Source organism: Callithrix jacchus, chromosome 8 (assembly GCF_049354715.1).
Source record: "Callithrix jacchus isolate 240 chromosome 8, calJac240_pri, whole genome shotgun sequence".
In the NCBI taxonomy this organism is placed as follows: Eukaryota; Metazoa; Chordata; class Mammalia; order Primates; family Cebidae; genus Callithrix; species Callithrix jacchus.
The window spans coordinates 41,713,082-41,739,508 of NC_133509.1; the positions used below are offsets into that span (position 1 = coordinate 41,713,082).

Genomic DNA, 26,427 nt, shown 5'->3' on the forward strand with positions numbered 1-26,427 from the left:
CTATCTAGGAGAAAGTATTAAATATTTTGCCTTCAATTATAAGCTCATATGTAGACTCTTATTAGATTGAGGATGTTTTCTTCTGTTTTGCTAATAACTTTTTTATGGCATAAGTTGGTGTTGAAATTTTTGTATTAGGTGTATGTAGGTGACTGCCATTTTTCTCCCTTTCTTATTTTTTTTAATATGTTTAATTATATGACTGATTTTCAAAAATTAAATCCATCTTACATTTCTGGAATAATGATACTTGATCATGATTCATTAATCATTTTACACATTTCTAGATTTTATTTGCTAATATTTTGTCAAATATTCTTCGTCTACATTCATGAGGGATACTAATCTGATTTTTTTCTCTTGTAATATTTTTGTCAAGTTTTGAAATCATGGTTTTGTGGCCAAATAAAGCAATTGGACAGTGTTCCTTCCTCTTTTCTGAAACAGTTTGTTTAAAATTAACATATTTTTTCCTTAAATGTTTGGTAGATCCTCTAGTTTAAAAATTATGCCTGGAGCTTTCTTTATGGAAGACATTTGATTACATATGTAGATGTAAGATATATATATATTCTCTCATACATATATATATATATATAAGATATATATACATTCTCTCATACATATATATATAAGATATATATACATAGAGAAAAATTCTTCCTTAGTTTTCATAATATATGGCTTTGAAGGATTTGGTATATTTTATCCATTATTGACTTTATTGACATAAAGATTGTATAATATTCTCGTTTTTTTGTATCTGTATGATTTGTACTTATATCCTGTCTTTCTGATACTGGTAATTTGTATTTCTATTTTCTTTATCAATTTTTATTACCCAGTTATTAACTTTTGAGTTTTTTTCATTGACTTCGTCTCTTATTTGTGTTATTTTCTTCATTCCACTTGCTATGTATTTAATTTGCTGCCCTTTTGCTAGCTTTTAAAGGTGAAATTTAGATAATAGATTCTTAGATTATTTAAAGCTACATATTCCTTTTTAAGCATTGCCTTTAGCTGTGTCCCATACCTTTTGGTATGTTTTTTAAATAGTTCAGTTCAAAATATTTCAGTTTTGGGTTTTGGGGTTTTTTTTGACCCATGGGTTATTTAGAAGAATGTTGTTGAACTTTAAAAAGATAGCTATGGAGTGTTTATAGATATTTCATTCTTACTGTTTTTAAATGTCTCTTATTATGGTCAAAATACATGCTCTGTAAGATGTCCATCTTTTGAAATATTTGAGGCTTATTTCAAGGACCAGTATGTGGTCTATCTCGGTTAGTGAGCTCTGTGCATGTGAATAAAGCGTATCTCTTCTAAAGTTTTTCTATGTAATGAGTATGTGATATTTTGACAGAAAAATTAGATGACTTTCTGATTTTCCTTACTCTGAAGAAAAGTAAATTGCTTGAGACAAGCAATTCTGAGGGAGAAGTTATAAGTTAGAATGGAGTATGCCTCCTAAAAAAGAGTTTTAAAGAATGATCCAAAGACGTCAAGAAATGTCATAAAGCTTTGGGAGGCCGAGGCAGGTGGATCACAAGGTCAAGAGATTGAGACCATCCTGGTCAACATGGTGAAACCCTATCTCTACTAAAAATACAAAAATTAGCTGGGCATGGTGGTGTGTGCCTATAATCCCAGCTACTCAGGAGGCTGAGGCAGGAGAATTGCCTGAACCCAGGAGGCGGAGGTTGCGGTGATCCGAGATCACGCCATTGCACTCCAGCCTGGGTAACAAGAATGAAACTCCATCTCAAAAACAACAACAACAACAACAACAACAACAACAACAAAAAACAGGAAAGAAAGAAAGAAATGTCATAAAGACATCTGAGAGTCAGGAATATCATCTGGTTATATTAAAAGGACTCAATTTCCACAAGCCAGGACTACTGGGTTTTAGTTTTGTGCCCTTAAGCAAGTCAACTAACTTCTCCAAACTTTGATCTTCTGAATATGATGACACCACCCCTCCATGGTTAAGCATTCTATCTATTCTTAGGAATCAAGACACAGAATATATATGAACACATTTTGAAAGCTAAATCAAATGAAAATTCAGGTGGTGATATATTGTCACATAGCCTAAATCTATAGCTAATTTTAGTCAAATCTAAGAGTGAAACCAATTTTAGATGATCTATCAAATGATTTTAATTGCTAAAATTCATAAGTCATCTATTGTTCCTCACAGAGGTCTTAGAAAACCACATTAGAAATCACTCTAAAATTGCCACTAATTACTAAACCCAGTGTGTTGTTTTTAAGGATGTTCTTTTGGCATTAGAGTGAATTTATGGACAGCTCAAATGTAATAAAATAGAGCAAAATGAGTTAGCAACACATAATCATCTATAAAGAATACTTTGTGAACAGATTTTTATGTAGACACTCAAGGTGCAGTGCTCTTTAGACTTCATAAATTAGACATGTGGACATCTAATCAATATATCAACTTGCCAGCAATATTCCTAGTTTCTTGTTGTACATATAGTTAATATTGTAGCAAAGAACATATTTTTGGCAAAAATACTTTATTTTGTAGGCAACTCTTTTGGAATACAAAAAGAAGTTCTAAGTTTGAATCTTACTCTTTATATGATAATTTTTACATCTTTTAAGGGTAATAGATTTGTATTGAGGACAGGAAAACTCTTTTCCTCTTCTACTCTACTAACATTTAGGTCAAGTTCTGTTTATAGTTGAGCAGGTTGGTGGTAGTTTATGACAGGTGTTGATAAATTTATTACTTTTTTCCAATGAAAAATCATTAAACAGCTATTAAATGTCAGACATCCTGGTACATTGCTTTGGGAAAAGTAATGCAAAAATGAGGGATTATATCACCTTATGGTAGATCCTATAATACATGTAATACAGTATAGTAAGTGTGTTTGTATGTATTAGAGAAGGTATCTATGATGATCAGATGAGTCTGTGACACAGATGGAGGAATGCATTAGCTCCTGCCTGGGAATTAAAAACACTTTCTGGCCGGGCGCGGTGGCTGACGCCTGTAATCCCAGCATTTTGGGAGGCCGAGGCGGGTGGATTGCGAGGTCAAGAGATCGAGACCATCCCGGTCAACATGGTGAAACCCTGTCTCTACTAAACATAAAAAAATTAGCTGGGCATGGTGGTGTGTGCCTGTAATCCCAGCTACCCAGGAGGCTGAGGCAGGAGAATTGCCTGAACCCAAGAGGCGGAGGTTGCCGTGAGCCGAGATCGCACCATTGCACTCCAGCCTGGGTAACAAGAAGCGAAACTCCGTCTCAAAAAAATCACAAAAAAACAAAATAAAACAAAAAAACACTTTCAACTACATGTAACACTATAGATTTTTATCTTCCTCACAAACTTTCAAAATTAGTTTAATGGACTGTAGTCACCCAATTTGCTATCCAATATTAGATTGCATTCTTTCTATTTTTTTGTACTCATTAACCATCACCCTCTTCCTTCCACCTTCCCATTACTCTTCCCAGCCTCTGGTAGCCATTCTTCTGTTTTCTGTCTCCATGAATTTAGCTGCTTTGATTTCCAGATTCCACATATAAGTAATAAAACCAGTATTTGTCTTTCTTTGCCTGGCTTATTTCCCTTAACATTCCTCCAGTTGCATCTATGTTATTGCAAATGACAGGCTGTTACTCTTCTTTTTATGGCTGGATAGTACTTTGTTATGTATATGTTCCACATTTCTTTATCCACTAATCTGTTGATGAATTCTTAGGTTGCTTCCAAGTCTTGGCTATTGTGAAGAGTACTTCAATAGACATAGGACTGCAGATATCTCTTTGATATAATGATTTATTTTCTTTTCAGTATATATACAAGAGTGGGATTGCTATCCAATGGTAGTTTTATTTTTAGTTTTTGAGGAACCTTCAAACCATTCTCCATAGTGGTTGTAGTAATTTATGTTCCTGCCAACAGTATACAAGGGCTTCCTTTTCTGAACATCCTCACCAGCATTCTTTGTTGCCTATCTTTGAGATAAAAGCCATTTTGACTGGAGTGACATGATATCTTATTGTAATTTTGAGTTGCATTTCTCTGATGATCAATGATGCTGAGCACCTTTTCATACACCTATTTTCCATTTGTATATATTCTTTTGATAAATGTCCATTCAAGTCTTTTGCCCATTTTTAAATTGGATTATTAGATTTTCTTCCTGTAGAGTTAAGTGCCTTATATATTCTGGTTATTAATTCCTTGTTAGATGGGTAGTTTGCAGATATTTTTTCCCATTCTTTAGAGTGTCACTTCACTTTGTTGATTGTTTCCTTTGCTGTGCAGAAGCTTTTTAACTCTATGTGACTCCATTTGTCCATGTTTGCTTTGGTCACCTGTGCTTCTGGGACTCAGGCTTTTTAATGTTCTTTCTACTCTCCCTCCAAGTCCTGAGGGATATCCTAATAAACCATTTATACCAAAGTACAATATGCCTGATAAACCTTAAAACCTAGGGGCCTATTGGTGAGACTTGTATTTCAACAAAGACCAAAATTTTAAATAAAAGAAATAAAGATAAAAGCTCTAAGGATAAAATCTAGTGTAGATTATTCTTGAACAGTAGAGTTCTTCAAACATGCTACCTAGGTGAGCACCTACTTACCTAAGATTAGTCCTCCAGGGCATAGTAGTATGGCATAGTGTTTATGAGAAAGGACTCTAAAACCAGTCACATTCATTGCAATGCTGGCTGCATCACTTCCAGGCTATGTGGATTTGAGCTAGATACACAAGCTCTCATATTCTCATCTGTAAAATGGGGATTCATAACAGTATCTACTGCAAATTTACTATGAAACATTAATGTAATCTATAAAAAGTACTTAAGACAATGCTTGGCATGTAATAGACACTAAATGTGGAAAAACGTGTATAAGAGCTATTTGGTAAACAGCTTAGAGGAATAAAGACTAAATAATATGGTTCGGACTATAAAGATTATCATGAAAAGAAAAGATGACAAGTTAAATAAGTTTTGTGAAAAAGATAAGTCTTCATTTCTCATTTGAATGATTTGTAACAGATTAGGTAGAGAACATTCTAGACAGAGTGAAGAACAAAAATAAAACAATGGAAGAATACATGGTGCATCCACAGTATCATGAAGTGGACTAGAGCAGAGGGTATACAATTGTTCATGAGGAGAAGTAGGAGAGGAAAATTATATTTAAGGGACATTAGATGGAAATCAGTCAATGGGAAGGTTTGGAATGGTTGAGAATATTTCTTTAGGGGGCTGGCTAGCTATTACAGTATTCTATGTCTAAAGTAAGGAGAATATAAATTACTATTGTGAAATAATTTTATAGTTAGGCAATTTGGGTAACTACTTTAGCATCTCTGAGGCTCAGCTCTTATGATCAGTTTCCTGATCATAAACTGAGATACTATTCTTACAAGATAAGCATGAAAACCATTTGAGATGAAACAGACAAGAGGACCTTGTATATCCTAAGTGCTTTGGAAATATTAGTACCTAGTGCCATTGTTTACTCTTAAACAAAAGTAGCAGCAATGAGAATGAATAAAGAATGTATGTGGGTTGAAGTTGGGTGAAGAAATTCACAAAATAACTGATTAGCTAGAATTAAAGAGGATGCTTGAGTCATTTGACCTTTATTCTTGGGGAAAAGGGGTCTTCCTGTTTATTTTTCAAAAAGTAATATATTAGCTTAGGATAAACCTTTTAATCACTTTCTGATTTGATCATTTTTGTTGAAATATTTAAATATGTATTGGTTTATTACTTTTGCATTAAAGTAAGGCAAAAAGTAACAGTTCCCGCAAACATTATTTAATGTGTTACTGTGTTTCAGCAATTCCCATTCTCAGAGTCATCCCTGTGACCATCAGTCACATTATATACCCATCTTTTTACTCCTTCGTGTGGAAAGGATATATAAAACAGGCATAAATCTTCACTGACCTGATAAATACATTCTAGAGGATGCTTTTTAAAACGTCATCTTTAATACTAGCCTATTTGCTCATCATCTGCCTTGTCCCAACTTGCTCTACCTGCTCCCTCTCCTCACCCACTATTGGTATATCTGGCTTGCCCTTCCATCTCCAGCTACTCTGGTTTCCTTTGCTGTGTTTGGAGGAGGCTGCTTATAAAGTTGCTTGGTCAGTGTGCTGCTCAATGCTGTTTTCCACAGGGGCCCTCTTGCTCAGTTGCACCTTTTCTGTACTTTGTTAGGTTTGCTCCTTCTCTGTTGTTGTAATTTTGCCCATCTACCTGATGGGAAACTTCTTTGAGTCAGTTACTTTCCAAATCACCAAGAATTTACAGTTGAACAGATATATGGCGAGCCATATTTATGTGTCACCCTTTTATATATTTTGAAATAATTCCTTTTAAATCAGTAATTATAGGGCATTTGCTGATGAGGTGCTGTTATATTGAAAAGCACAGGCTTTCTTGCTATGTTCTGGTGGGAAAATAATTCTAGTCCTAACATAGTCTAGGACACACATCACAAAGTTAATGGAAATGAAGGAGCAGTTAAGAGTAAGGTTATTCTATTAGTCTAGGATTAAGCAAATAACAGTAAAGTTAAAAAGTCAGGTGATTCAATAGCAAAGAAATGGAATCAACCCAAATGCCCATTAACAATATATTGGATAGGGCCGGGCGCGGTGGCTCATGCCTGTAATCCCAGCACTTTGGGAGACCGAGGCGTGTGGATCACGAGGTCAAGAGATCAAGACCATCCTGGCCAACATAGTGATACCCCATCACTACCAAAATATAAAAAATTAGTTGGGCATGGTGGCGCACGTCTGTAGTCCCAGCTGCTTGGGAGGCTGAGGCAGGAGAATTGCTTGAACCCGGGAGGTGGAGGTTGCTGTGAGTGGAGATCGCACCACTGCACTCCAGCCTGGCGCCTGGCAACAGAACGAGACTCTGTCTCAAAAAAAAAAAACCCAAAAAACAATAGATTGGATAAAGAAAATGTGGTACATATACACCGTGGAATACTATGAAGCCATAAAAAGGAATGAGGTCATGTCCTTTGCGGGGACATGGATGAAGCAAAAGCCATTACCCTCAACAATCTAATGCAGGAACAGAAAATCAAGCACTGCGTGTTCTCTCATAATTGGGAGCTGAACAATGAGAAGACATGGACTCAGGGAGGGGAGCAACACACACTGGAACCTGTTGGAGGGTGGGTTGGGGGAGGAAGAGCATTAGGAAAAATAGCTAATGCATGCTGGGCTTAATGTCTAGGTGATGTGTTGATAGGTGTAGCAAACCAGCATGGCACATGCTTACCTACATAACAAACCTGCACATCCTGCACATGTAACCTAGAACTAAAAACAAAAATTTTAAAAAGTCAGGTAATAAGCATATTTCTAGGCCAAAGGCAGGAAAACAGATCAGAATCAGGGCCAGTGAGACAAGCTTGAGTCTTGAGGGCAGGACTTGGGGAGGCAAACTCCTTGGGCTATACCATAAGAGGTCCTGTCCCTTTGTCTTCTATGTCTGTCTTGAAAGTTAACCTCTAAATACCCAGCTCACCTGGACATTTAGTATTTTACTGCCTTCATTAAGTAACATAAAATACTTTACTGCACTTAATAAGGAGCATAAAATTGTTTGTTGATCTGAAAATGCTTTTAACTTAATTCTGGCAGTAATTTAGCAATAAATTTTTGACTGTTTAAAAGTTAATTATCTTCTTTAGCCCGCTAGAGCATAGAGCTTTTAGAGTCACATTAAACAGTTCTCTTAAAAATGAATATGTTAACAGTTTCAGAGTTTACACACTTGCTGTTCAAATCTGGGGCTCGGAGTCAAGGCTGCATTTCATGTTAATTTCATGACCTTAAGCAAGCTTCCAGGAACTCTAAATCTTGAACCACTTTATCTGGAAAACAAAAATACTTATTTTGTACAATTATTGTGAGAGTAAAATGAGATAAACAAGAAAATTGCATACACAGTGCTTGGTCCATAGTCTGTAATAATTGAATATTATTACTAAGGCTTCTCCTAACAACATAGTCTAGTGTTTGAATCTCTCTCAAAGAATTTCTTTCCAAAGCCTTAAATCTTATCCCTAATTACTGAAGATAATGTGTGGTTATGTAACTAGAGTTAAAATATCTGGAGCGTAATTTGGAGTTTTAGAATTTAAGTAGTTAAGATGACATGATGTTCTCCTGTTGTTCACCCTCCAGTTACCTCTCATCCACCTTGAGTTTTTCCTGATTTGAACTATTTTCCTTTTTTATTATTAGTGTACTTTAAGTTCTGGAGTACATATGCACTACGTGCAGGTTTGTTACATAGGTATACACATGCCATGTGGTTTGCTACATCCATCACTCCGTCATCTACTTTGGCTATTTCTCCTAATGCTATCCCTCCACTATCTCCCCACCCCCTGCTATCCCTCCCTTAACCACCTACCCCCTGACAGGCCCCAGTGTATGATGTTCCCCTCCCTGTGTCCATGTGTTCTCATTATTCAACACCCACTTATGAGTGAGAACATGCAGTGTTTGGTTTTCTGTTCTTGTGTCAGTTTGCTGAGAATGATGAGCTATTTTCTTTTAAAAAATTGAACTTCAGAGAGAGGATTAGGTATGTGGGTTTATTTGGGGTAGGTGTAAGGACTTGTGTCAGTAACCACTGGTAATATTCACTTTACATATGAATATTTGTATCATAGACTCCAGGACAAGGACCAAACTACCTTTTTGCTTTATGTAGGTGTGCAGTTTTTGGCTGTATCTATTTATCTCTTTGAATCTTTTTATGTCTTCATATAATAGACATAATAATGCCTTCTTTAGTGAGTTTCTGTGAGGATTACTGAGATAATTTAAGTTTCTGAAACATAATAGGTGCTTATTAAATATCAGCTTCTTCCTATCTCAGTCACTTGTTTCAAGGAAGTTCCACAGCCAGTATTTTGATTCACCAACTATTTCCTTAAGGCATCTATGGTTTTATGATGAGATTGTATCACACACACATGCAGTAGGAGCTCAGTAACTGGGAAGGTGAGATTTCAATATTAGGAAATTGTTGCCAAACCATACAGATATATGGTATCTTCCCTTTCACTTCTGAATGCTTCTTTAGAATGTCTTTGTTCTCCCTCTTTCATTCTCCAACCTAGCAGAATTCTTAGGTTGCCTCCCACTATATCTATCATAATTTTCCCATCAGTTATCACCTGATTAGTTTTCTGCAATTGCTTCTCGAACCTTTTCATTGCTTTTCTCAGTACTAATAATAACTAATATTTACTGGGTTTTGCTATCTTCTAGACATTGTTTCAAAAAATTTACATGTATTGATGTATTTAAACCTTACAACTATCCTATGAGGAGATACTGTTTCTGTTCCAACATAAATAATTTACAAGATAAAGCAGTAGGGAAGTAATTATTATTTTTTATTATTGAGACAGAGTCTCCCTCTCTTGCCAGGCTGGAGTTCAGTGGCATAATCTTGGCTTACTGCAACCTCCACTTCCTGGGTTCAAGCAATTCTCCTGGCTCAGCCTCCCGAGTAGCTGGGACTACAGGCACGCACCACCACACCTGGCTAACTTTTATATTTTTAGTAGAAATAAGGTTTCACCATGTTGGCTGGAATGGTCTCAATCTCCTGACCTCAAATGATCCACCTGCTCCACCTCCCAAGGAAGTAATTTTATTATAATCACACAGCTAGTGTATCACAGAGTTGATAATCCATTGCAGATCATCTGGATCAAGGGACTCTGCTAAAAGCCAACAACCATTAGTGCCTCCTCCTCAATCAGGACTTCTTAAATTTCAAAACTCTTACATTTTTATTCTATTTTGTCAATCCTCTGCTCCCCATCAGAAGCATTCCTCTCTGGACAAAGTGAATGCTTCTCCATTTTTTCACATGACATGACTGTCTCAGATGCTTCCTTCTGTTCACACTGCTCACACGCCCAGTGCAGCCAGTTCAGACTTATTGGAATCCATATTGTTCATTTGTTAGTTCATGGATTTATTACTTTCATTCGTTTATATAATCCTCTATCTGAAAAATAGTATGAGTCTATTATATATCAAGGGCTATAAAAATTCAAAGTTAAATAGAACATGGCTCCTACTCTTGAAGAGTTTACAGTCTGACTGGAGAGGCAGACATACAGATAAAATATTTTACATAAATAATTATGGTATTTTGAGAGTTACCATAACAAAGGTACATGCAAGGCATTGCGGGAGCACAGAGGAGGAAGTGCTGTACTCTGAGGAGGTCAAATGAGCTGATTTTGATCCTTGGCTCAGTCTCAAATGTATAGATATTCTATCGACATTTATGAAAGAGACATGTGAGTAGAGAGGGTAAGGGGAAAGGAAATGAGGGAAGAGGGAACAGTGTCGAAAAAGGCCCTCTATGGAGGTAAAAATAGTGTAATCAGGGAACTACTACTTCACCATGGCTGAGGTAGATATGCTTAAGTGAGTGACAGAAAATAAGACTGCTAAAATAGTGTTTCAAGAAGGAAGTCTTATGTATTTTTAATTGTATTAATTTTAGAAATTTGGGATTTGAAAAAAGAGTCAATTTATCTTTAGTTGTATGCAAGTAGGATACAATTGTCATAGTCCAGATGAGAGATGACTGAGTTCAGAACTAAAGCATTACTATGCTACCTCAGGTATGGACATGGGGTGGGTCACACGGGATCTAGAATGACTCCTAGGTATATGCTGTGGCCAAGTGGATAATTATGATGACATTATTGAGATTACTGATTCAGGAAAATTACTGAGTTCTGGATAGAGTTTAATTTGAGGAAACTAGGTGGAGATACCAAGCAGCTTAAATGTGTGCTGATTATTTGATAAAGACAGCTTCTGTCCTAAAGTTAGGCAATAATAAATGATGGAGAGGATGTGGTGAAAAGGGAACCCTCATACTCTGTTGATGGGAATGAAAATTAGTAAAGCTACTATGAACAACAGTATGGAGGTTCCTCAAAAAAGAAACAAACAAACTAAAAATACACTGCTGGTGGGAATGTAAACTAGTACACAACCACAGTGAAAAACAGTGTGAAGAATCTTTAAAGAACTAAACACATTTACAAGAAAAAAACAACCCCATCAAAAAGTGGGCAAAGGTTTTGAACAAACACTTTTCAAAATAAGACATTTATGCAGCCAATAAACATATGAAAAATGCTCATCATCACCGGTCATTAGAGAAATGCAAGTCAAAACCATATTGAGATACCATCTCATGCCAGTTAGAATGGTGATCATTAAAAAATCAGGAGACAACAGATGCTGGAGAGGATGTGGAGAAATAGGAACACTTTTACACTGTTGGTGGGAGTGTAAATTAGTTCAACCGTTGTGGAAGACAGTATGGCAATTCCTTAAGGATCTAGAACTAGAAATACCATTTGACCCAGCAATCCCTTTACTGGGTATATACACAAAGGATTATAAATTGTTCTCTTATGAAGATACATGCACACGTATGTTCATTGTGTCACTGTTTACAATAGCAAAGACTTGGAACCAACACAAATGCCCATCAATGATAGACTGGATAAAGAAGATGTGGCACATATACACCATGGAATACTGTACAGCCATAAAAAAGAATGAGTTCATGTCCTTTTCAGGGACATGGATGAATCTGGAAACCATCATTCTCAGCAAACAGACACAAGAACAGAAAACCAAACACCTCATGTTCTCACTCATAAGTGGGTGTTGAACAACAAGAACACATGGACGCAGGGAAGGGAACATCACACACTGTGGCCTGTTGAGGGGTGAGGGAACTAGGGGAGGGATAATAGGGGATGGGGGTATTGGGGAAGGATAACATTAGGAGAAATATCTAATGTAGGTGATGGGGGGATGGATGCAGCAAACCATGATGGTAGGTGTACACCTATGTAACGATCCTGCAGGATCGGCACATGTGCCCCATAACTTAAAAAAAATATATATATATATATATATCGTAATTTTACTTTAGTTCATACATATATAAATAAACTAAAGTAGAACTACAATTAGATCCAGGAATCTCACTACTGGGTATATACCCAGAGGATAAGTCATTATACAAAACAAGATACTTGCACATGCATGTTTACAGCAGCACAATTCACAATTGCAAAAATATGGAACTAGTCCAAATGCCCATCAATAAATAAGTGAATAAAGAAATAGTGATAAATATATTTTTTCTTTATCCATTCATCTGTTGAAGATATATATATTTCCAACAGAAATACTTTGTGTGTTTGTGTGTGTGTGTGTGTGTGTGTGTGTGTGTGTGTGTGTGTGATGTTACCACTCAGCCATAAAGGAACGGATTAATGGCATTCACAGAAACATGATGGGAACTATTATTCTAAGTGAAGTAATGCAGTAATGTAAAACTAAACATCATATGTTGTCACTCATAAGTGGGAGCTAAGAAGATGCCAAGGCATAAGAATGATGCAATGAACTTTGGGGTCTCTGAGAAAAGAGTGGGAGGGATGAAAGACTACAAATTGGGTTCAGTGTATATTACTTGGGTTATGGAGGCATCAAAATTTCACAAATTACTGCTAAAGAACTTACTTATGTAACCACATACGAGTTGTTTCCCAAAAACCTGTGGAAATTTTTTGAAAACAAAAAAGAAAAAACAAAACAAAAGAGTGGGTAGGAGAGAGATGAGTTCATATGCATTATTATTACAGATAGAGAGGGCTGGATAATGAATGATATTCTGGCTAGAGAGGTCATAAAAGTTACTGAGGCATGAAAGAATATGGAGCCCTTAGTGAATAACAAGTTGCTTTCTGTGATTGGGTTTGTGTGTGCAACTGTTGACTGAGTTTGCATTTGGTGGGCTTCACTTCACATTGAACATTCCTGCTCAAACTTTCTCTAACAATTATTGCCTAGAACAGTGACTTTGAGCCAGTCAGGAGATTTAGATTTGAAAACATCAGAGACATTAATGGAATTGTTACTTTGATTTAAACAAAAAGAAGCATTTGTTTCCAAGTTTGAAAGACCAAGGATTTTGGATTGAGTGATTGGCAGAAAATTTTACTCTACCAAAATTGGTCTAAAAATAATTTACCCTATTGTATCGTAACTTTCCAAAGCCTTTTCTTCACAAGGAGATGTCACATAGGAGAATAAAAAAATGATTTTTTTATTGTACTTTAGATTCCGGGGTACATGTGCAAGATTGTTGCATAGGTACATTCATGGTTTATGTTTGTGAATGAATACCAAATTATTTCTAAGGAGAAAAGTTATATTCTGATAATTTGTGAAACCCAGACAGACTTGCACTTCTTTAGAGTTCATCTCTTTCCCTCTGTCTTTTTTTCTCCTCTTCTCGTTTACACTCCCCTGTCTCTTGTGAAGCTTGGCTCCTGGCCAGAGCATGTATCCCCAAATCCCCTACAGAGCCTGACTGAAGTGAAATGGGCAGATTTCCAAGTTAAGGGAGCTGAAAAAAGAGCAAATTTCTGAGGCAATCTGTAGTTTATGATGTGTTCTTTAACAAATCAAACAGATTATCTACCCAAATGCATACTGGCATACCAACAAAGCCTTTTGACTGTTACTGTTATTCTGGGTGTATTTCACTGATAAAATAGTAAATTCAATTCAATGAAAATTTAAGTTCCTACTCCATGTAAGGCCCAGTGCTGGCAAACCAGCAAAATTAAAAGTAAACTTTATTTTCTTTTTCTTCACATAATTCAAGAAACTAGTCATCATAGAGATTACTTATTTGTGTGGTCAGGAAAAGATTATTTCAATGAATAAAAACAGGTTTTATATATATAGATAATATTAATTTGTGAATTTTGAGTATCTAGAATGTGAAGGGAATATACTTAGATTTAAATTCTTATGTTTGTGTAAGTAAACATGACATTAGGAAAGAAAGTAAAGTACAAATGACTTTATGAAATTAATATGGCTGTATTAATTGCCAGTCATATTACTCCAAGTTTTCTAAATATTAATACCTTTTAATACTATTTCAGTTGTGCCCACCCAGAAGTGGTTTATGAAAAAATAATTATGAACAGTTATTGGTAGTGATTTGTTTTAACTATTTTATGTGTGTTGAAATTTATATATTCTCCTACCTCTGCAATTTTTCATACATTGTGTATTATGAAGACTTTTGAAATATATTGTAAATGGAATAAATCTAGAATTGAATTCTGATGCTTATTTTAACATTCATTTCTTTTTAGATGCTGTATGGAGTTATGTGGAAATGAGAGAGATTCATGAAACTCCTCCTCCAGGAAAGAATGTCTTTCATAGATGGAGCTTTGCTTCTGGTTTGCACAGGATAGAAACAATGTGGCGGAGCCATGCCTGCCCTTCCATCTCTTTCCAATGATGCACAGAATATCTGAACAGTGATGCTTGCCTTGGATTTTCAGATTTTCATCCTGATACCTTGTTTACTATTTTGGGGCAGAAAAGCTTGCACTAATTGCTCTCCATGGTGGCTAATTTTTTCAAGAGCTTGATATTACCTTACATTCATAAGCTGTGCAAAGGAATGTTTACAAAGAAATTGGGAAATACAAACAAAAAAAAAGAGAATCGTCAGCAGAAAAAGGATCAAGACTTTCCTACTGCTGGCCAGACCAAATCCCCCAAGTTTTCTTACACCTTTAAAAGCACTGTAAAGAAGATTGCAAAGTGTTCATCCACTCATAACTTATCCACTGAGGAAGACAAGGCTAGTAAAGAGTTTTCCCTCTCACCAACATTCAGTTACCGAGTAGCTATTGCCAATGGTCTACAGAAGAATACTAAAGTAACCGTCAGTGAGAATGACGATCTGCTTCAAGAGCTGTCTTCAATCGAGAGCTCCTACTCAGAATCATTAAATGAACTAAGGAGTAGCACAGAAAACCAGGCACAACCAATACACACAATGCCAGTTAGACGCAACAGAAAGAGTTCAAGCAGCCTTGCACCCTCTGAGGGCAGCTCCGACGGGGAGCGTACTCTACATAGCTTAAAACTGGGAGCTTTACGAAAACTGAGAAAATGGAAGAAGAGTCAAGAGTGTGTCTCCTCAGACTCAGAGTTAAGCACCATGAAAAAATCCTGGGGAATAAGAAGCAAGTCTTTGGACAGAACTGCTCGAAACCCAAAGACAAATTCCCTGGATCCAGGATTCAGTTCCTCTGGCTGTATTAGCCAAACACATGATGTCATGGAAATGATCTTTAAGGAACTTCAGGGAATAAGTCAGATAGAAACAGAACTTTGTGAACTACGAGGGCACGTCAATGCTCTCAAACACTCCATCGATGAGATCTCCAGCAGCGTGGAGGTTGTACAAAGTGAAATTGAGCAGCTACGTACAGGGTTTGTCCAGTCTCGAAGGGAAACCAGAGACATCCATGATTATATTAAGCACTTAGGTCGTATGGGTAGCAAGGCAAGCTTGAGATTTTTAAATGTGCCTGAAGAAAGATTTGAATATGTTGAAAGTGTGGTATACCAAATTCTAATAGATAAAATGGGTTTTTCAGATGCAGCAAATGCTATCAAAATTGAATTTGCTCAGAGGATAGGGCACCAGAGGGACTGCCCAAATGCAAAGCCTCGACCCATACTTGTGTACTTTGAAACCCCTCAGCAAAGGGATTCTGTCTTAAAAAAATCATATAAACTCAAAGGAACAGGCATTGGAATCTCAACAGATATTCTGACTCATGACATCAGAGAAAGAAAAGAGAAAGGGATACCATCCTCTCAGACATATGAGAGCATGGATATAAAGTTGTCTACTCCAGAGCTAAAAATCAAAAAGAACAATTGGCAGTCACCTGATGACAGTGATGAAGATCTTGAATCTGACCTCAATAGAAACAGTTACGCTGTGCTTTCCAAGTCAGAGCTTCCAACAAAAGGAAGTACTTCCAAGCCAAGCTCAAAATCACACAGTGCTAGATCCAAGAATAAAGCTGCTAATGGCAGCAGAATTTCAAATAAATCAGATTATGATAAAATCTCCTCACAGTTGCCAGAATCAGATATCTTGGAAAAGCAAACCACAACCCATTATGCAGATACAACACCTCTCTGGCACTCACAGAGTGATTTTTTCACTGCTAAACTTAGTCGTTCTGAATCAGATTTTTCCAAACTGTGTCAGTCTTACTCAGAGGATTTCTCAGAAAATCAGTTTTTCACCAGAACTAATGGAAGCTCTCTCCTGTCATCTTCGGACCGGGAGCTATGGCAGAGGAAACAGGAAGGAACAGCTACCCTGTATGACAGTCCCAAGGGCCAGCGTTTGAATGGAAGTGTTCAGGGTATCCAAGGGCAGACTGAAATTGAAAACACAGAAACTGTGGATAGTGGAATGAGTAATGGCATGGTGTGTGCATCTGGAGACCAAAGTCATTACAGTGATTCTCAGCTCTCTTTACATGAGGATCTTTCTCCGTGGAAGGAATGGAATCAAGTAGAGCAAGGAGCTGATTTAGCCTTGGATTCATCTACCCAGGAAGGTTTTGATTATGAAACAAACAGTTTTTCTGACCAACAGCTTGATGTTTACAATGAAGACCTGGAATACTTGGGAAAGTGCCACAGTGACCTTCAAGATGACTCAGAGAGCTACGACTTAACTCAAGATGACAACTCTTCTCCATGCCCTGGCTTGGATAATGAACCACAAGGCCAGTGGGTTGGCCAATATGACTCTTATCAGGAAGCTAATTCTAATGAGCTATACCAAAATCAAAACCAGTTGTCTGTGATCTATCGAAGTCAAAGTGAATTGCAAAGTGATGATTCAGAGGATGCCCCACCCAAATCATGGCATAGTCGATTAAGCATTGACCTTTCTGATAAGACTTTCAGCTTCCCAAAATTTGGATCTACTCTGCAGAGGGCTAAGTCAGCCTTGGAAGTCGTATGGAACAAAAGCACACAGAGTCTGAGCGGGTATGAGGACAGTGGCTCTTCATTAATGGGGAGATTTCGGACATTATCTCAATCAACTGCAAATGAGTCAAGTACCACACTTGATTCTGATGTCTACACGGAGCCCTATTACTATAAAGCAGAGGATGAGGAGGATTATAGTGAACCAGTGGCTGATAATGAAACAGATTATGTTGAAGTGATGGAACAAGTCCTTGCTAAACTAGAAAATAGGACTAGTATTATTGAAACAGATGAACAAATGCAAGAATACGATCACCTTTCATATGAAACACCTTATGAAACCCCACAAGATGAGGGTTATGATGGTCCGGCAGATGATGTGGTTAGTGAAGAGGGATTAGAACCCTTAAATGAAACAGCAGCTGAGACGGAAATAAGAGAAGATGAAAACCAGAACATTCCTGAACAGCCTGTGGAGATCACAAAGCCAAAGAGAATTCGTCCTTCTTTCAAAGAAGCAGCTTTAAGGGCCTATAAAAAGCAAATGGCAGAGTTGGAAGAGAAGATCTTGGCTGGAGGTATTCATGTTTCAATGCTACATTGTGAGCTAATTGTGTTTTAATATTGGGTAGCACTTCTTTAGAGCATATTCTATTTTAACTTGATTGAAAGTTTACTTGCAATTACTTTTCATGCTTACTTTGAGGGGCATTTTATTTTACTCAAGTAGCTCTTCTAACAAGTTGGGCTTGATGATTTAAAATCAAACAATATTTTAAATGGGTCACATTGGAATGAGCCCAAACTTAACCCAACACATTGTGGATCAGATTTCTCAGCTAAATTTAGGCACAGATCTATTTTATATCAACAAACTTTGTGGCATCAGTTATCAAAGAAAAGGTGAGTGAAACAAAAGGTTAAAGCCGACAGTCTGGGGTCTACTTCTTGGTTCATTAAGTTTACAGGGATGGGGAGAAAGGTGTAGTTCATCTTAAAAAAAATCTGAAAAGATGAAGTCTGAGACGTAATCACTCCTTTTCCTATTCATTAACAATTTAGGGGCTGCCCACAGGAAAAGTTGTAGCACAGACTGTGATAGGCCAGTCCCATAGAAGACCATGGACTCATTTACAACCTACTGGCACAGTCAGGGAGAGCAATAGGGCCAAGGCCCCAGGCCATGCCTGAGTGGTCACAGGCTATTGCTTGAAAAGAGGTCAGTAAGAGGATAGAGTTGAGTAGTTACCTCCCTAAGAATAAAGTCCCTTCTCCACCATGGAAATGAGAAGAGTACCTTAACTGACAAGATTACTTGCTTTCTTGTGGGAAAAACTTTGGAATATATACTTTTGGAAAGTAATAATTACATCTAAATATATGTTTGTTTACTTTTTATTTCTCAACCCAACTTCCTCTGCACTTATTCCAGTCCCTTACCATGTATTTTAGTTGCATGATAATTACATTTTTGGGATAGTCTGTTACAATCTCAATTTAAATGAATTGCGTATTATGTTCCCTGATCATGGGATTGTCGTCATTCACTAAGCTATTACTCTACATAATAGTTCATATATATGATCAAGTGTTATTTGCTATTATCAAATAATATAACATCTGCAGCCAGTAGCTGATTACAGCTCCTTTGTCTTCACCAAAGCTGGGATCAGACTCCTCTACACTAGCCATTTTCTGGTTGATATGAGAAGATTATTGAATAATCAGAAATCTTTACTGCTAAACTATTTGAATTTCTAAGACAACTGAAATAACTAGGCTTTGCTGCCTTTTAAAGATATGTTTTTATAAAATAAAACAGTTTATGCAACTTATTTAAAAAATAATATAAATCAAAGAGATCCTGAATGCACTGGCTGCTGTGACATTTTGTGAATTTTTTTTTTTTTTTTTTTTTTTTTTTTTGCAGTGAGGAGTAATTCTCGACTATATTTAAAACTGATATAAGAGTGAAAAGTAGTCAAATGTTATGCAAATGTAATTCATATTGTAGTAATATCTATCTTATATCAGTGATTTTTGAGAGTCAGAAGTCCTTGTTGCTGAAATTCAGTTGCTATTTCTTTGGTTTCAGGCCAGCAGTTTGATGCTTACTTTATTTGCTGTTGATTCAGAGAAGCCTACTCAATGGCAAATAAAAACTAAGAAGTGTGTAAGCATGTGTGTGTGCATGTGTGTGAGCGTGTGTGTGTGTGTGAGAGAGTGTGTGGTTTGTGTATATCTGTTGTTAAAGAAATGTTTTAATGCCAATTGGTTAATGTAGTTTCTTGAAAAGTCAGGCAATATCATAAATAGGACAACATCATACATTTCAGGAAAATGGATCTTCTTCAACTTTTAAAAATTCTTATTGAGCAAGCCTCTGCAAAACAGATTGTTATTGATGGTGACCCTTCCACCAGCTAACAAAACTAGTCATCCAGTGGCACTTAACCTTGGAAAAGACACATGCTCTTGGTTATCTAGAGCCACCTGGTTAAGAATAAAAACACAGATAAAACAATCCTGTACCATTTACCTGACATATGAGGCTTTGGAGGACTCAAGACTCCTCTATCCTCTCGGAGCTTAGCTGCTTCTTACCTGCTGAGCCAACTTTGAATGGAATCTGTTGGATATCATTTGTCCTAGAGGAAATCAGCATGCACACGCATCTTTAAGATGGTCTCTGGTTGCTGAAAGGTACCAGATTGACTACCCAGGAAGCTGCGGTAGCCTAGATTTTAAAGGCTGTCTCTGCTCCCCTTGGCAGCGGTCAGGCAGCTTTCCCTATCCTGTGTCACCCATATGCCTCTGATGGAAGGGCAGCCAAAGAAGGACATTTTCCAGGCCCCTTTCCTGCTCAGAGCATCCCAAAAAGGTGCCAATTGTCATGATGGTTTCTGTGCCCATGGCCATCTGCTTACTGGGCTTTGGGCAGATGCCAACAGATTTTTCCCTCCATGGCTGTGTAGTTATCATTAGGTAGCAGTGTTGTCTTTCCTCTATAAGTAACCTTAGCCAGATTGAAGTGCAGAGCTCTTGCTGTCAAACTGTGGGATGCTATCCCTCTGACACAGCTTTATAGAATTATAAGCTCACCCATGTGAATTATTTATTTCAACTGTTGTCTTCAGGATCCAGATGACAAGAAAACCCCAGTATTTATAGATGTGGATATTTGGTGATAATATTTTGGAGAACCTTTACCTTGAACAGCATTCCAGTAGATGGAGAGACCTTAGAGTGTGTGTGGCCAGAAGCTTCCCAATGAGGTCACGTTCTTCCATTGTTGATGGCCCCGACTGAGTCGGTACCATTTGTGTAGCTGTCTTTATACCTACGCCATGATGGTGACTGTCTGATCCCCCACTTCCAGCCTTGTAACACCTATCAACTGGAATTAATTATTTACTGCCTCCTCAAAATTCCCATATAGTTGCCTCTTACGGCACTGACTTTCATCTTATATTTATGTGTATTTCTCATTTTCTATTCCAAAATAATCTAGAGGCAAGATGTCTTTTTAAATTCTTTAACTTGCATGGTGCCTAGACTAGTGCTTCATACCCACATGGCATTGAGTTAGTATGTGTTGGATAAATTCCTGAATTAAGAGAGGTGGAATACTAAATTAAAAACACAAACGTTAAAGCCAAATCCAAATTCACACTGCGGCTTTTAATTGCTAAGACTATGACTTTATCTCCTGAGAGCTCAGATGAATAGAGATAAAAGTTTATTACTCACAATTACTGTTAGGCACTTTCTAGTTTGTTTACCTGTTTTCATTCTTTTATTTCTCTCTTTTTTTTTTTTTTTTTTTTTTTTTTGTGACGGAGTTTCGCTCTTGTTACCCAGGCTGGAGTGCAATGGCACAATCTCGGCTCACCGCAACCTCTGCCTCCTGGGTTCAGGCAATTTTCCTGCCTCAGCCTCCTGAGTAGCTGGGATTACAGGCATGTGCCACCATGCCCAGCTAATTTTTTGTATGTTTAGTAGAGATGGGATTTCACCATGTTGACCAGGATGGTCTCAATCTGTTGACCTCATGATCCACCCACCTCGGCCTCCCAAAATGCTGGAATTACAGGCTTGAGCCACTGCACCCGGCAAACACCACTATTAATTTAATTTAATTTTATTATTATCCCATTTTACAGGTGAGGAAACAGAAGCTGAAATCTTACCTAACTTAATGTCAAACTTACCTAACTGGTGTATCTAGAATAACAGTTATATTGTTACTTTGTCTATTTAGAACAGCAATATGCTTATTTACTTCAAAGGTTGTTTTTATTCAAGTTTTAAGTTGGAAAAACTCATACTAGATGAGGAAGAGTCAGCCACTAGGTTTAGTTCAACTCAGAGATACTCATGGGAAACCAGTACTAATATTAAAGGCATTAAGTTTCTGGGACTCTGAGGTTTTGATGTGAAATATTTCATTTTTCGTGTTTCTACTATAAATCTATAAAGATTTGTAGAGTGCAATACATACTGTACTGTAACAGCTGCTTGAAGTGTGTTGTATTTGAAATCTGATACACTTTACCTGAAATTATAAAGTCAGTTTGAAGTATTAATAATATTCATAGCAGAAGAACAAAAATCTTCTTCTGAAAGACTGTAATATTGGAAGTTAGCATACTTCCTGTTTTTAAATCATTGCATATATTTTGTTTTCTGAATAGTTATAAAACTGTCAGAATATTTTGACTTCCAAGTAAGGATATAAAATTTCCTAAGGTATATATTTAGTTAGACTAGTGGTTCCAAATCTGGCTGGTTTTTAGAATCATCTGGAAAGTTTTTGTAGTAGTTATTCCTGGGGTGTTGTTTTAAAATGACCAGTTATAAGCATATTTTCACAGATCATTGTGACTTGGTGGTCCTACAATGGGGCTAGGCATATGCATTTAAAATTATGAGTTACTGATGTAGTATATGCCCTTTAATAAAACAAGAGTAACCACCACACACACAATTAAAAACATAATACAACAAAATCTAAAGTGAAAAGTCAAATAGCTCACCTGTGGACAGTCCAGGTGAGAAGGATAGAGTCTGGCTATTCACATGCTCACTCGATGGTTCTGAGGAATGCGGTCATCAGAGCACATGTGAAGAGCAGTTCTAAAAGCTGTCCAGCAAACATATCTGCCCACACGGCATTCTTAATTTCCCCTTTGTATAAATGGAAAGAGATACAATTAGTCTAAGGAAAAATATTAGTGATTTTTTTAACTTAAACACAAACGATTTGCCAACCCTCCAGAATTAAATAGATTATCACATTTTATGAAAAAAACTTTGGTAATATCTACATATTAAAACAGAACAGCAATAGATGTATTCTTCAACAGGTATGTATTAACAGAAAATTTCAGAAATCATCTATATCAAAAGTCCTAGGGGATTTTCCTGTAGAAACCATTCAGTGCAAAATTTTGTCTACAAATAAATTCCTATCATTTCACATTTTATCTGTTTTTGCAACTTTGAATCTCTTTTTTTTTCCGGTAAATCTTCTTTCAAGCATAGAAATATTGGTAATAGTAGACAGCAACTTAATTTGCAAAATGTTCCATAAAAATGCAGTATATAATAATAATCTTTTGTATTAGTATTTTTTGTTTCTAAAACACTGAAATTATCTATAACAAAGTGATTCTCTTGTTTTTTTAATTGACAAGAACATTTTAATTGACAATAACAATTGTGTATATTTATGAGATATAATGGAATGTTTTGAGTTATATATACATTGTAGAAAGATTCAAACAAGCTAATAAACATATCTATCACCTTAAAGACATAACATTTTTTTTCAGTGAGAATATGACAAATCTATTCTTTCAGTAATGTTGAAATATGCAATGTTATTATTGACTGCGGTTACCATACCATGAAGTATATCACTAACATTCATTCTTCCAGGCTAGCTCAAACTTTTTACCCTTTGATTAGCATCTCCCCTTTTACCACCTTACTCCCTCTCCCACCCTTAGCCTCAGGTAATCATCTTTCTAAAATCTGTTTCTCCGAGATTGACTTTGTTAGATTCCACATATCATTGAGATTATACAATATTTTTCTTCCTTTGCCTGCCTGACTGATTTCTCTCAGCATAATGTCCTTCAGTTACATTTGTGTTCTCACAATTACAGAATTCCTTTCTTTTTAAAGAGTGTATAGTATTCCATTGTGGGTACACCTACTATTTTATCCGTGCATCCACTGGTAGACACTTAGGTTGCTTTCCTATCTTGGCTATTGTGAATGTTGCTGAAGTAAACGTGGAAATGCAGATATCTCTTTGAACTGTCAGTCTCTCTTCCTTTGAATATACAAACCTGAGATTCATGATGACATTTCAGTTGATGATGGACTGCATATATGACAGTCTGCATGTACAATGGTGGTCCCAAAAAGATTATAATACTGTATTTTACTGTACCTTTTCTATGTTTAGATACACAAACATTTACCAGTGTGTTACAGTTGTCTACAGTAATCACTATAGTGACATGTTTTGTGTGTTAAATTGTAAATGTTTATGTATCTAAACATATCTAGTAGCAATAGGCTATACCATATAGCCTGGGTGTGTAGTAGGTGATGCCATTGAGGTTTGGTTTGTGTAAGGTACAGTCTATGATGTTCGAGCAATGACGAAATGACTAATTTCTCAGACACCTAATGACTAATTTCTCAGAAAATTAGACACCTAATGACTAATTTCTCAGAAAATATCCCTATTGTTAAGCAACACATGACTGACTATGAAGAGGTAGGATTGCTGGATCATATTTTCTAGTAATTATGTTTATAGATTTTTGAGGAACCTCCATAGTATTTTCCAAAGTGGCTGTGTTAATGTACATTCCTACAAAAATGTACAAGAATTTCCTTTTCTCTACATCCTCACTGATATTTGTCATTCATCTTTTTGACAGTCATTGTAACAGGTGTGAGGTGATACCACACTGTGGGTTTTCAGCCTTTTTTTTTTTTTTTTTTTTTTTTTTTTTTTTTAGTAACATGGTCTCTGTCATCCAGGCTGGAGTAGGTTGACGATCCTGGTTCACTGCAGCCTCAAACTTCAGGGATCAAGTAATTCTCCTGCCTCAGCTTCCAGAGTAGCTAGGATTATAAGCAAAAGCCACCCTAGCCCAGCCTTTTTGTGGTTTTGATTTCCATTTCCCTGAGATATTGAACGCTCTCTGATATATCTTCCATTTGCATTTATCCTTTTGATAAATGTCTGCTCAGGTTCTTTGCCCATTTTAAACCAGGTTACTTAATTTCTTGCTGTTAACTTGTCTGAGTTCCTTATATATTTTGGATATTGACCCCTTATCAAATATATGGTTTGCAAATAATACTTTATTCCAATCTATGGATTGTCTCATCTTTCTGTAGATTGTTTCCTTGGCCATGCAGAAGCTTTTTACTTTGATGTAATTTTATTTGACTATTTTGCTTTTGCTGTCTGTGCTTTTGGAGTGAAAGGAGACCTGCGAGGATTGAAGTTGCGAAGGACCCCTAGAAGCAGCAGAGAATCATCTAGGGACACTACTTCTTGCTAGAGATAAAGCCCAAAAGGCCCAAAGGTATAATTCATCCAGGAGGCAAGACAAGAACCCAAAGAATACATATATTTGTAAATTGGTTCAGAGGGGAGAAAGAGAATATGTATAAGAGATTAGTACCAACTGTAGCCAAAGTGTTTAAGTGTATTCTGGTGTGAGATGGAACTAAGAGAAAGGGAAAGAAACTAATAGGTGTGCTGTTCTGTCAGACTCAGTTATAGGCATTTTAAGTTCATACTCTTCACCACAGCTTTGAGAAGAAGGTACTGTAAGCCTCATCTTACAAATGCAATGACTCAGAGGAGCAAAACAGGAGTCTCAGAGGAGCAAAACAAGGACAGCATAACATAGAGAGTTAAGGGTGCTGGCTGACTTCTGTTGTGCCTTGCCCAGGATCCAAAATCTGATGCTCTTTCCCTGATATCCTACTGCCAGTGCAGGCAATTTTTGTCATGAGAGGTTATGGCTCATGTTTTTAAGTGTTTGTGTAAGTTTTCCCTCTAGAGTCAGCCAATTTTGTGTTAGCAAATGTAGTTATATGCTGATCCCTGTTAATAAAAAGTGAGTGATAATAGTTTGTGCTGAGATAGTATCATATTTTTAGGAAGTTTTGTAGGTCTGGAGAAGTGATGCTGGTCACTTGAAAAGATTTTATTATGGGTGAAGGAGTAGTTAAGTGCCAATAAGATTAGTTTTTGAGAATGAAATAATTTTATAGAAGGTAAGAAATTCAAAATGATATACAAAGACCCATAAACAGGAACAACAAAAATGTTGCAGGGTTCATAAACACAGTTATATTATGACTATTAAATGGCTCCCAAGCTATAAGACTGGAATACCTGCCCTTGCTAAAGTCATGGTGCTATTTTTGAGGGAGGTAGTAACTGACAATGAAATATAGCAATTTCCAGGTTGTACTAGGAATGTTGTTGCAAAGCCTATATGCAGACTACCATATCTCAGAGATTCAAGAAGAGATATGTCAAAATCTCAGATGAATAGGTTTTTTGTTTCTGCTCGTGTCATCATTCATGTTATTTCTTCAGGCTCAAACAGAGAGACATATTTTATAAAAATTAGAAATCATTTTTGAGATTGCTGTGTGGAATAGGATAAACTGAGCTCTGATGCAAGATAGCAAAGGGTAGCCTAACCAATTATGGTGAATTAGGTGAGAATGGGGTAGATGGACGAGATAGCCTGGGACAGTTTAGACTCTGGCATAAAACTCAGGAGCAAGGGAGGAGAGGGAGTCCAGTGCAGCAGAGAAATCCTGCAACCTGGAGAGTATGCTCCAGACCACAGATGATGGCTTCCAAAGCATTTAGGACTCTAACTCTGTGTATCACTTGGATATGCTCTCAACATCCCAGAATGAGAACTATTAAGAGAAATACAAATCCTAGGAGGGATTGAGTCACTAGAGAGGTTATCAAGAAAATTATCTGGTTTACCTAAACTAAGGCCCAAGGTGAGAAATGAGTATCTGGAACAGGTAAAAGCCTTATTGTTCATATGGTATCCAAGGACTGAGCTCAATTTGCAAGCAGAATTTTGATGCTGAGTCCAAGGGAGATGGACTCAAATAGAACTGTTTCTTGCACTAAAGGTATTAGCTTAGGTTGCCTCCATAGGCTGTAAAACTGGACAGAGCTAAATACATTGGTTGACTTCTACACCATGGCTCATTTCAGCCAATTGTATGCTTCTGATAAAAAAAAATATGCTATAGAATCTTGTCAACTACTTCACTCATCAAACTTGATTTAGTTACTCTCAGCAACCTCCAAATATTAAATAAACTATCCAAAAATATACATGATTAATAATTGGCATATTCATAGAACTGTGAAATAAGAAGAAATGATCCAGAGGCAAT

At 36.7% G+C, this 26,427-nt stretch overlaps 1 protein-coding gene across 1 annotated transcript in view; it reads left to right on the plus strand.

Moving 5' to 3' along the window:
• Nucleotides 1-14,529: 14,529 nt before the first annotated feature.
• The window catches only part of UNC13C (unc-13 homolog C), a 640,690-nt gene continuing 628,792 nt past the window's right edge, over nucleotides 14,530-26,427 (plus strand). The window contains exon 1 of the mRNA XM_054239666.2: nucleotides 14,530-17,528. Coding sequence (XP_054095641.2) covers nucleotides 14,537-17,528 — 2,992 coding nt within the window. The 5' untranslated portion in view covers nucleotides 14,530-14,536. The remainder of the gene's footprint in view (nucleotides 17,529-26,427) is intronic.